The 11,558-nt window shown below is 41.8% G+C and overlaps 1 protein-coding gene across 1 annotated transcript; it reads right to left on the reverse strand.

Annotated features, from left to right (window-relative positions):
* Window positions 1–2,544: 2,544 nt before the first annotated feature.
* LOC139565162 (proteasome activator complex subunit 3-like) lies at window positions 2,545–11,533 on the reverse strand. The gene is made up of 11 exons (XM_071385299.1): window positions 11,203–11,533; window positions 10,602–10,634; window positions 10,330–10,392; window positions 7,925–8,029; window positions 4,763–4,817; window positions 4,401–4,516; window positions 4,200–4,268; window positions 3,965–4,032; window positions 3,802–3,856; window positions 3,640–3,726; window positions 2,545–3,519 (listed from the first exon to the last, which is right to left on the reverse strand). The coding sequence occupies exons 1-11, from the start codon at window positions 11,245–11,247 to the stop codon at window positions 3,439–3,441; spliced, it is 777 nt and encodes a 258-aa protein (XP_071241400.1). The 5' UTR covers window positions 11,248–11,533; the 3' UTR covers window positions 2,545–3,438.
* Between the last annotated feature and the right edge of the window lie 25 nt (window positions 11,534–11,558).

An 11,558-nucleotide genomic window follows, 5' to 3' on the forward strand; every position in this document is an offset into this window, starting at 1 on the left:
CATATTATGAGAGGTGCACATCTTATCTGAGATGACCAGCCCACACCAACCATTTCCTTTAAGAGTTCATTAACAACATTCACATCACAGGATTGCATTTACAGCTGTATGGGATGTATTGGAACATTGTTCAGGTCAGGATCAGATGTAACCCCTGACAAGGCTTACCTTTAAGAACCAACTGTATCAAATATAAGAGCACAATAAATCTTAGCAGGCACTAATGCTACTCTAAACGACCACTGTTCTGTATACAGTCATGTCATGTGCCGATGACTCACCGTCTCTCTAAACTCTCACTATATACGAACATTTCATATCACATCCGTGACCAGGGTTGGGGGAGTTATTACAAAAAACTGATTACAAAAAAGCTAACCAATCAGTTATTTTACCAGCAAAAATATTGTAAACAGATTAGATACTTTAAAAAATAGATTATTATTTAAAATCCAATTTTATTGGTCACATACACGTGTTTAGCAGATGTTATTGCGGGTGTAGCTAAATGCTTGTGCTTCTAGCTCCGACAGTGCAGTAATATCTAACAAGTCATATCTAACAGTTTCACAACATATACCCAAAATGCAGGTAAATCTAAGTAAGGAATGGATTAAGAATATATATATACACATATGTCAGAGCAGCTTTGGACTAAAATACTGTGGCATAGTATAGAGTACAGTATATACATATGGGATGGGTGATGCAATATTTACAAACAATTAAAGTGACTAAGATACCGTAGAATAGTATAGAGTACAGTTTACACATATGAGAGGAGTAATGCCAGATATAGCCATTAAAGTGGCCAGTGATTCCTAATCTATGTCTATAGGCAGCCACCTCTGATGTGCTAGTGATGTCTGTTTAGCAGTCTGATGGCCTTGAGATAGAAGCTGTTTTTCAGTCTCTCGGTCCCAGCTTTGATGCACCTGTACTGACCTCACCTTCTGGATGATAACGGGGTGAACAGGCAGTGGCTCGGGTGGTTGGTGTCCTTGATGATCTTTTTGGCCTTCCTATCTCATCGGGTGCTGTAGGTGTCCAGGAGGGCGGGAAGTTTTCCCCCGGTAATGCATTGGGCAGACCACACCACCCTCTGGAGAGCTTTGTGGTTGTGGGCAGTGCAGTTGCTGTACTTGGCGGTGATACACAATTGAGAGCATCCTGTCAGGCTGTATCTATAAAAGTTTGTGAGGGTTTTGTGTTAAGCCAAATTTCGTTAGCCTCCTGAGGTTGAAGAGGCGCTCTTGCGCCTTCTTCACCACACTGTCTGTGGGGGTGGACAATTTCCGTTTGTCAGTGATGTGTACACCGATACTCAAGTTTAAGTTTGTTCCACCTGAGTGAGTCTAACTACAAGTCAGAGACCACTATGACACACCAAATGGGTTTGAGGGGTCCTTTTCATCTTCTTATATTGCCTCTTAAGGGGAAAGTAATCCAAAAGAAACTGAAATTAATCATACTACGTTACCGAGTTTGGGTAATCCCAAAATTACATTACTTCGAAAGTGCAGGTTACATTTAGAAAGTAACCTACACAACCCTGCCCATGACCAACCAGCAGCCAATTCTAGATTATTTCCCATTATTTAGCCTGTTATACATTACCTCTTGGGTGCACTTCCCCATCTCTATACCACCACTACTCGAGTGCATAGCGTAGTGCCCTCAAACTCAACCCTGGACCTCAAAGCCAATGCTTTTTTCTTTTTTTTTCTCAATTGTTCCCCTCTAATCAGGGACTGACTTAGACCTGGGTGCAATTAATGATCAAGTATAACAAAAAACCTGCAGGCTCCAGACCTCTTAGGGTAAGAGTTGAATACTGCTGTAGTAGATTAAAGTTACCCTATAACCATGTATCCATCAAGTTATGCGAGTAAAGGCCTGCCGCATAAAAATACATCGACAGGTGTGATAGAAACAGGATGTGTCCTTACAATTTTGTAAATGTTTACAATTTGTTCGCTCGACATGGTGAGCTTGATGCTCCTTTCCAATAATATTTTTTTTATTTTTAATCGAGGGTCTTAATCTGTATGCTAGTGACATGATCGGTACTTAGCTGCCAATTAACAAATACAAGTTATCTTGCTCTTATCATATAACCTAACCTGTGTACACCATCAACAAACTTGTCTAGAGAGTATGTGAACCAGATTGGGCAAATTTGCCATTTATCGCAACACTGCGCGACAAAACTAAATTGGTAGAGCTGAAAATGCCATAAACACATTGACCTTTACTCAGTACATGAAACTTCATCACGCAGCCTTTTATCCACAAAAAAAGTGTCTGATGGAACACTTCTGGTGGGGAAATGCACATATTTTTAAAATGCAGATTTTATCACATTTGTATGAAAATACATAGCAAATTAGATAGAAACCTAGCTATTAATAAGTATTTTGCCCCCTCATCCGGAGGTTAATCATTTTCACAGCAAGGCTTGAATTTAACTACACAAGCTCTTTGAGACACACCAACAGTTGCAGCATATACAATAGGTGAGAAACCATGTCATTCTCTCAAGAATGTATTAAGTAAAAAATATTTATTCTTAAAACAAAATTACTGTTAAGGGAGAGATACAGTAAAGACACTTCTCTCATCACGTAGCATCTGGGATATGAGAACATTACAGATCTGGCTTTTAACACAATTGAAACTCCAAGATCAGAGTGGGAGTGTATGGACATTACATATTGTGCTGGAAACAGACCATAGTCCTTCACAATGTACTTGTGAGTAGTCCCTTAAGTAAAAATAAAAATAAACTGACAGGACTGCAAGCTACACTACAGCTAAAATGCAGACTGTCAAGGTGAGTGTGTGGGAATGCTCAATCTCACATACAGCTAATTATAGTTACCACCAAGCACTTCAGAATCCTCAAAATAATTCCTTAAAAACAAACTAAAGATAAAACAGACAAAGTATACCTGTGAAACTCCCATGATGGTTTCCAGACAAGACATACACACAAACAACAAGGACACAAAAAGTTTCATCTGACCTCCTACCAACCTTGGAGGCCGGCCATGTTTGAGTTCAGTTCAAGCCCGCTTGATTGGTCGACATGGAGAAAAATCCATAATCAAGGTACAACCGTCTCACAAGTCCTGGAAACATGGATGTTTCAGAACATGTCTAAGGAGGTTCTTTCGAAGTCCACCTTGAGGGAATTGATGATAATAGTCCAGAACAAAGCCCCTGTTACAGTCAATGGCTGCATTCACACAGGCAACCCAATTTGGAGCTTATTTCCACTAATTAATTGGTCTTTTGACCAATCACATCAGAGCTTATCTGATTGGTCAAAAGACTAATTAGTCAAAAGAAATATCAGAATTGGGCTGCCTATCTAAATACTGCCAATGTGGCTGTTACTAGGAGTTGGTGAGAAGAGGATACGGAGAAGTGGAGTGTTCAGTAGAGGGCTTCATTGTTGCTGCTTCGTGGCCTCTTGATCTTCTCTATGTTTTTCAGGATCATGTCATGTAATGTCACCTGCAAGCGGATGGGGTTTGGTTATTACGGTAAACAAATATCTGCACCAGAACATGACAGGCTAACATAACATTGATACATTGTTGAACAGAGCCAGAACGGTGTACATGTATTGCTCACATATTGATTCCTCAGCTCTGACACAATGATCTTGAGGCTGATGTATTCCTTCTCGTCTATTTCAGTCACCGTGCGCTGGTAGTCCTCCTGCAGACAGACAGCTGGTCAACAAGAGACTCGGGGCAGCAGATTGGATGTAAACAGTTTGCAGTTAACACTTACCACATGAGGGTACTTTGTAATTTTTGAGACTAGCTTCGCTCTGGTGATGTAATACCTGTTGAAAACAAATGTTTGAGACAGTCCAAGGAACCGTTTTATAGAGTCATAAGGGATTTTTGTGAAGTAAATAAAAACACACAAGGTAGTGTATACTGTGGCATACCTGGAAATTTGGTCCAGGTAAGAGGCTGCCTCTCCTTCCACAGTCCTGAGCTCAGCAACAGTTTCCTCCTGTGGACAGAAACCACAACAAGACAAGCATCATCTGACAGAAAGGCAAAAGAGGGCAATTACTGCCCCCTAGTGTTGGAGATTTGTTAATGTTTGGAAAGTAGACCAGAAGCTAGACATGTGAATGTGCATGTCTCTGCACTCATATTGATGGGAAAGTATAATACCTGGATGGATACACCAAAGTTGTTACCATCCTCTATTCTGGGGATTAAGAGCTGGACCCACATTTTGACCTGAGAGAGACATACAAACGAGACAGTCATTTCTCAACAGTAGATCTCCACTAAGCAATTCAGTGGGAGAGCCCTCAAAAAGCAATCAAATAAATCCCTCAAAGAAAAATGGCTGTGTTTGTGGGTACATACCGTGTTGCATTTCTCTATGAGGGTTCTTATTTCTGGCTTGACTCTTTCGATCAGGTCCACCAGCTGGCCGTTGCTCTTTATCATCCCCCCTGGCATGACAAACACCTTGGGGCCATCTAGAGAGGTGGGATTGAGAAGTCAAACATCCAAGCAGCTTCTAGCTAATATAGAATACTGCAAATCAGTCAAGTGTAGTCTACTATTCTCTTCTATCAAGAAATGTATTGAAGATGAATGGTTCTGGCATAAGTCGGCATTTACAGACATTAAGAGATATCAACAAGCGTATTTTACAGTACAGCAATGCCATCAGACATATTATGCAAGTATTAAATGGCATGACAACAAGCAGTAGGGTTTACCTTGACAGTTATCATCATCTAGTCCATCTTCCATTTTCCGTTTTCTGGAATTTTGCTATAAACATTAACCTTGCGTTAACATAGGCATTACTTCTGTTACAGGTCTCCCTTGATCAAAAGGGTTCCACATTTTTCTCCCTCGAACAGTAATGGTCAAGTGCATTGAGCACAGTGACCTGCTGAGAGTCAATGAGCCATTCTGTTTATGTCTCATTAACATTCCTTCACAGTGTTATGTTAAAGTGAGTGAGAGACTACTGGTGTTGGCTATCCTCCACTTTGTTCAGGGTAGTCTCTCTCAGATGTGGAACATACCCTTCTGATCAGACTAATGAAGTTGTTAGGCAGCGCCAATATAAACAAATGCTAGCTACTGTGGGTGCAGGCCTTTGTTCCAGCCATGCAGTAACACACCTGATTCTACTTTTCATAGTTTTTAAATTTTATTTCACCTTTATTTAACCAGGTAGGCCAGTTGAGAACAAGTTCTCATTTACAACTGCGACCTGGCCAAAATAAAGCAAAGCAGTGCGACACAAACAGAGTTACACATGGAATAAACAAACGTAGTCAATAACACAATAGAAAAAAATCTATATACAGAGTGTGCAAATGAGGTAAGATTAGGGAGGTAAGGCAATAAATAGGCCGTAGTGGCAAAGTAATTACAATTTAGCAATTAAGTGATAGATGTGCAGAAGATGAATGTGCAAGTAGAGATACTGGGGTGCAAAGGAGCAACAACAAAAAAAACATGGGGATGAGGTAGTTGGATGGGCTATTTACAGATGGGCTATGTACAGGTGCAATCTGTGAGCTGTTCTGACAGCTGATGCTTAAAGCTAGTGAGGGCGATATGAGTCTCCAGCTTCAGTGATTTTTGCAATTCGTTCCAGTCATTGGCAGCAGAGAACTGGAAGGAAAGGCAGCCAAAGGATGAATTGGCTTTGGGGGTAACCAGTGAGATATACCTGCCGGAGGGCGTGCTACAGGTGGGTGCTGCTATGTTGACCAGTGAACTGAGATAAGGTGGAGCTTTACCTAGCAAAGACTTATAGATGACCTGGAGCCAGTGGGTTTGGCGACAAATATGAAGCGAGGGCTAGCCAACAGGTCGCTGTGGTGGGTGGTATATGGAGCTTTGGTGACAAAACGGACGACACTGTGATAGACTACATCCAATTTGCTGAGTGTTGGAGGCAATTTTGTAAATGACACTGCCGAAGTCAAGGATCGGTAGGATAGTCAGTTTTACGAGGGTATGTTTGGCAGCATGAGTGAAGGATGCTTTGTTGCAAAATAGGAAGCCAATTCTAGATTTAACTTTGGATTGAAGATGCTTAATGTGAGTCTGGAAGGAGAGTTCACAGTCTAACCAGATACCTAGGTATTTGTAGTTTTCCACATATTCTCAGAAGTCAGAACCGTCCAGAGTAGTGATGCTGGACCGGCGGGCAGGTGCGGGCAGCGATCGGTTGACGAGCATGCATTTAGTTTTACTAGCATTTAGGAGCAGTTGGGAGGCCATGGAAGGAGTTGTATGGCATTGAAGCGCGTCTGGAGGTTAGTTAACACAGTGTCCAAAGAAGGGCCAGAAGTATACAGAATGGTGTCATCTGCATAGAGGTGGATCAGATAATCACCAGCAGCAAGAGCAACATTATTGATGTATACAGAGAAAAGAGTCGGCCCGAGGATTGAACCCTGTGGCACTCCCATAGAGACTGCCAGAGGTCTGGACAACAGGCCCTCCGATTTGACACACTGAACTCTGAGAAGTAGTTGGTGAACCAAGCGAGGCAGTCATTTGAGAAACCAAGGCTGTTGAGTCTGCTGATAAGAATGTGGTGATTGACAGAGTCGAAGGCCTTGGCCAGGTCGATGAATACGGCTGCACAGGATTGTCTTTTATCGATGGCGGTATGATATCGTTTAGGACCTTGAGCGTGGCTGAGGTGCACCCATGACCAGCTCAGAAACCAGATTGCATAGCGGAGAAGGTACGGTGGGATTCGAAATGGTCAGTGATCTGTTTGTTAACTTGGCTTTCGAAGACCTTAGAAAGAAAGGCAGGGTAGGATAGATATAGGTCTGTAACAGTTTGGGTCTAGAGTGTCTCCCCATTTGAAGAGGGGGATGACTGTGGCAGCTTTCCAATCTTTGGGGATCTCAGACGACACGAAAGAGCTCGAACAGGCTAGTAATAGGGGTTGCAACAATTGCGGCGGATAATTTTAGAAAGAGAGGGTCCAGATTGTCTAGCCCGGCTGGTTTGTAGTGGTCCAGAGTTTGCAGCTTTCAGAACATCAGCTATCTGGATTTGGGTGAAGTAGATATGTGGGAGGCTTGGGCAAGTTGCTGTGGGGGGGGGTGCAAGGCTATTGACCGGGGTAGGGGTAGCCAGGTGGAAAGCATGGCCAGCCGTAGAAAAATGCTTATTGAAATTGAAAGGGGTTATTCGATGCTAATTCAGTACGCCACAGGATGTTTTTGTGCTGGTCAAGGGCAGTCAGGTCTGGAGTAAACCAAGGGCTATATCTGTTCCTGGTTCTAAATTATTTGAACGGGGCATGCTTATTTAAGATGGTCAGGAAAGCACTTTTAAAGAATAACCAGGCATCCTCTACTGGCGGAATGAAGTCAATATCCTTCCAGGATACCCGGGCCAGGTCGATTAGAAAGGCCTGCACGCTGAAGTGTTTTAGGGTGAGGGGTGGTTGTTTGACCGCAGACCCATTACGGACACAGGCAATGAGGCAGTGATCGCTGAGATCCTGGTTGAAGAGAGCAGAGGTGTATTTAGAGGGAAGGTTGGTCAGGATGATATCTATGAGGGTGCCCGTGTCTTCAATCAAGATCCGATTTGCTAAATCAGGTGTGTTACCTGTTACCATGGGGGCAGCAGCTAGCCTAGTGGTTAGACCGTTGGGCCAGTAACCGAAAGGTTGCTAGATCAAATCCCCGAGCTGACAAGGTAAAAATGTCATTCTGCCCCTGAACAAGGCAGTTTAACCCACTGTTCCTAGGCAGTCATTGTAAATATGAATTTGAACTGACTTGCCTCGTTAAATAAAAAAATGTAATTGACAAAATCTTGTTTGGTACTGAATGTATACACTTTCATGATACTGATTTGATGCAAATGAGAATCCATGAACTTACCACATCTACTCCATCATGGCTATTGTTGAGAATGATTGGGTCTGGTACTTTGACGTTTATCTCTGAGTGGATCTCTTTCAGGTCTGCGACATTCAAAATGGGTTCCTGGAAAGGATGAAGAAATCAAGTCAAAGTGTATTCGTCACATGCTTCGTAAACAACAGGTGTAGACTAACAGTTAAATGCTTATGGGACGTTCCCAAAAATGCAGAGGGAATTTGAAAAATAATAACGCAATGGGTAACGATAACTTGGATATACCGACTCGATGTGCAGGGGTACGAGGTAGATATGTACAGTTGAAGTCGGAAGTTAACATACACTTAGGTTGGAGTCATTAAAACTCGTTTTTCAACCACTCCACAAATTTCTTGTTAACAAACTATAGTTTTGGCAAGTCATTTAGGACATCTACTTTGTGAATGACAAGTAATTTTTCCAACAATTGTTTACAGACAGATTATTTCACTTCTAACTCACTGCATCACAATTCCAGTGGGTCAGAAGTTTACATACACTAAGTTGACTGTGCATTTAAACAGCTTGGAAAATTCCAGAAAATGATGTCATGGCTTTAGAAGCTTCTGATAGGCTAATAGGCTAATTGACATAATGAGTCAATTGGAGGTGTACCTGTGGATGTATTTCAAGGCATACCATCAAACTCAGTGCCTATCTGCTTGACATCATGGGAAAATCAATAGAAATCATCAAAGACCTCAGAAAAAAAATGTGTAGACTTCCACAAGTCTGGTTCGGTCATGAGGAATGGGCCAAAATTCATCCAACTTATTGTGGGATGTTTGTGGAAGGCTATCTGAAACGTTTGACCCAAGTTAAACAATTTAAAGGCAATGCTACCAAATACACACAATTAGTATGTAAACTTTTGACTCACTGTGAATGTGAATCAATCATTCTCTCTACTATTATTCGGACATTCCACATTCTTAAAATAAAGTGGTGATCCTAACTGACCGAAGACAGGGAATTTTTACTGGATTAAATGTCAGGACTTGTGAAAAACTGAGTTTAAATGCATTTGGCTAAGGTGTATGTAAACTTCCGACTTCAACTGTACATATACGTAGTGGTAAAGTGACTAGGCAACAGGATAGATAAAACAGTAGCAGCAGTATATGTGATGAGTCAAAAGAAAGTGCAAAAGGTTCAATGCATCCATTTGGTTAACTATTTAACAATCTTATGGCTTGGCGGTAGAATCTGTTCAGGGTCCTGTTGGTTCCAGACTTGGTGCATCGGTATCGTTTGCCGTGCGGTAGCTGAGAGAACAGTCTATGACTTGGGTGGCTGGAGTACCTGACAATTTTTAGGGCCTTCCTCTGACACCGCCTGGTATTGAGGCCCTGGAAGGTAGTGCATACGACCCAGTGCTTGCGGTCGGATGCCAAGCCGTTGCCATACTAAGCAGTGAGGCAGCCAGCCAAGATGCTCTCAATAGTGCAGCTGTAGAACTTTGAGTATCCGAGGGCCCATGCCAAATATTTTCAGCCTCCTAAATGGGAAAGAGGCAGTGTCGTGCCTTCCTCACAACTGTGTTGGTGTGTGTAACTGATGTGAAATGGCTAGCTAGTTAGCGGGGTGCGCGCTAATAGCGGTTCAATCGGCGACGTCACTCGCTCTGAGACCTTGAAGTAGTTGTTCCCCTTGCACTGCAAGGGCCGCGGATTTTGTGGAGCGATGCGTAACGATGCTTCGAGGGTGGCTGTTGTCTATGTGTGCAGAGGGTCCCTGATTCGAGCCCAGGTAGGGGCGTAGAAAGGGACGGAAGCTAAACTGTTACATGTGGACTAGAGCTGGGTGATATGGACAAAAATCCATAGCGCAATAAATTGCCTGAATTGATGCAATAACAATAAGTTATAACATTAATGTGCACTACAGTTTTTTTTATTTTTTATTATGTACTACTGGTTTGATGGTTGTAGCCATCAACTGTTCCATTAAGAATCAGCAAGTGTATTTAACTTCAAATTTCACTAGTATAGGCTACTTATCGTAATGATTGATATCGGCAAAATTCTTGTGATTGGTGTTGATCATTTTCGCTTTATCGTCCCAGCTCTAGTGTGGACTATGTTAATTAGTGATACGGACACAGGAACTTCAGGCTCTCAACCCACTTCACTACAGCCACGTCGATGGCGGCGTGCTCAGCCCTCCTTTCATGTAGTCCATGATCAGCTCCTTCGCCTTGCTGATGAGGGAGAGGTTGTTGCCCTGGCAGTGCAACATGGGTGGTGCCAGGACAACAAGGGCAACGCATCACAGCTGAGAACACATGTCAGCTGTGACACAGTATTTAAAGGGCTCTGGATTAACCTGTTCAATTTTGACAATGAAATGTACAACAATAGAATCTCTGTTATTAGAATATGAATTACCTTCAGAAAGCTGTCAAGTTCCAGCAACTTTTTGGGGAAAAAGTCTGCGACCAGGTTTTCAGCCTAGTAAAAGAACAAATGTATTATTATTATTTTTTATTTTTTTAATCAATGATCACTTGTGCACCAGCATCAGTAAATACATGACGACTCCAAACAGTTGTGTGGTTTTTGATTGATAGTTATTTGTGGTTGGTAAAATTTGTGAAATAGAAGACTAGGACCATCAAAAGTCTAAAATAGGAACATGTTGACATAATATTGATACCTACCTCACCCGTGATCCGCTCTCTGAAGGCGTCAACCTATGAGAAAATAATAATAATCATTTTCGAACACATCTTATGACATGTGAGTGAAAGTAAAACCATGTTGAATGACCGTCCAATAACACCACGTGCCATTTGATGGAAGCAGCTGTTCTTACAACCAGTTTTTTCCCCCGTCGTGTCTTTATCTGTAGCTAGTAGGCGACCTATCTAGTTAAATTTGTACATATGCTAATGTTATCGCTCTCCCCGAGAACTGTTAGTGTTAAAACAGATTAAATGGGAAATATTTAGTTACTAACGTAACTAGCTAACGTTGCCATTTCTGCAGAAAAAGACAGCCCGCGTGCTTAAATGTGTGATGCGGGATACCGTAGACAAACAAACAAATCAGTACTGTCCAGTCTCAACAGGATAGATAAACAACACCACTTGACTGAGCTCAGATTTTCTAATTGAACATTCATAGATGATGTTGTGCTGTGCTAATAACGTAGCTAGCTACTATAAGCAATGAGCAAAATGTAGCTAACCTCCCTAGCTAGGCCTGGCAAACATTCTCAATTACTCAACTTCTGCGTCAAAGAAATTGTGAAAACATTACCTTTGTTTTGAGGTCATTGTCTACCTTAATGCCTTTTGAAGACATAATTTGAAATAAATCAAATTAACTGATATAAACAAAAAAAAACGGTTTTAAGTGGCTCGTTGTCGCTTTGCCGCACACTGCTTCGAAATCAAGTTATGACGTAGAACAAGATGCGACTCCTAAAACAACCACGTGGACCAAAAAAAACGCATCACTAGCTATGTTTCTCGTGGATTATTTTAAAATGTAAGATTATATACTGATAAACAAAAGTTACGTCCATGTATTACATTAACTGTGTGTCAGTGTTTATTTTTTGCGCAGCATTGATTCAAATATGTGTTTCTGTCACGTGATCATATGGGTGTGTT

Source organism: Salvelinus alpinus, chromosome 36, assembly GCF_045679555.1.
Source record: "Salvelinus alpinus chromosome 36, SLU_Salpinus.1, whole genome shotgun sequence".
In the NCBI taxonomy this organism is placed as follows: domain Eukaryota; kingdom Metazoa; phylum Chordata; class Actinopteri; order Salmoniformes; family Salmonidae; genus Salvelinus; species Salvelinus alpinus.

Bases quoted from the DNA above. Each gene is read 5' to 3' on its own strand.
- LOC139565162 (XM_071385299.1), bottom strand. From the start codon at position 11,247: ATGTCTTCAAAAGGCATTAAGGTAGACAATGACCTCAAAACAAAG. The intron at 10,393-10,601 runs GTAGGTATCAAT...TTCTTTTACTAG, and splicing joins GAGAGCGGATCACGGGTGAG to GCTGAAAACCTGGTCGCAGA. The intron at 4,818-7,924 runs GTAAGTTCATGG...TAATGTTTATAG, and splicing joins GCCATGATGGAGTAGATGTG to CAAAATTCCAGAAAACGGAA.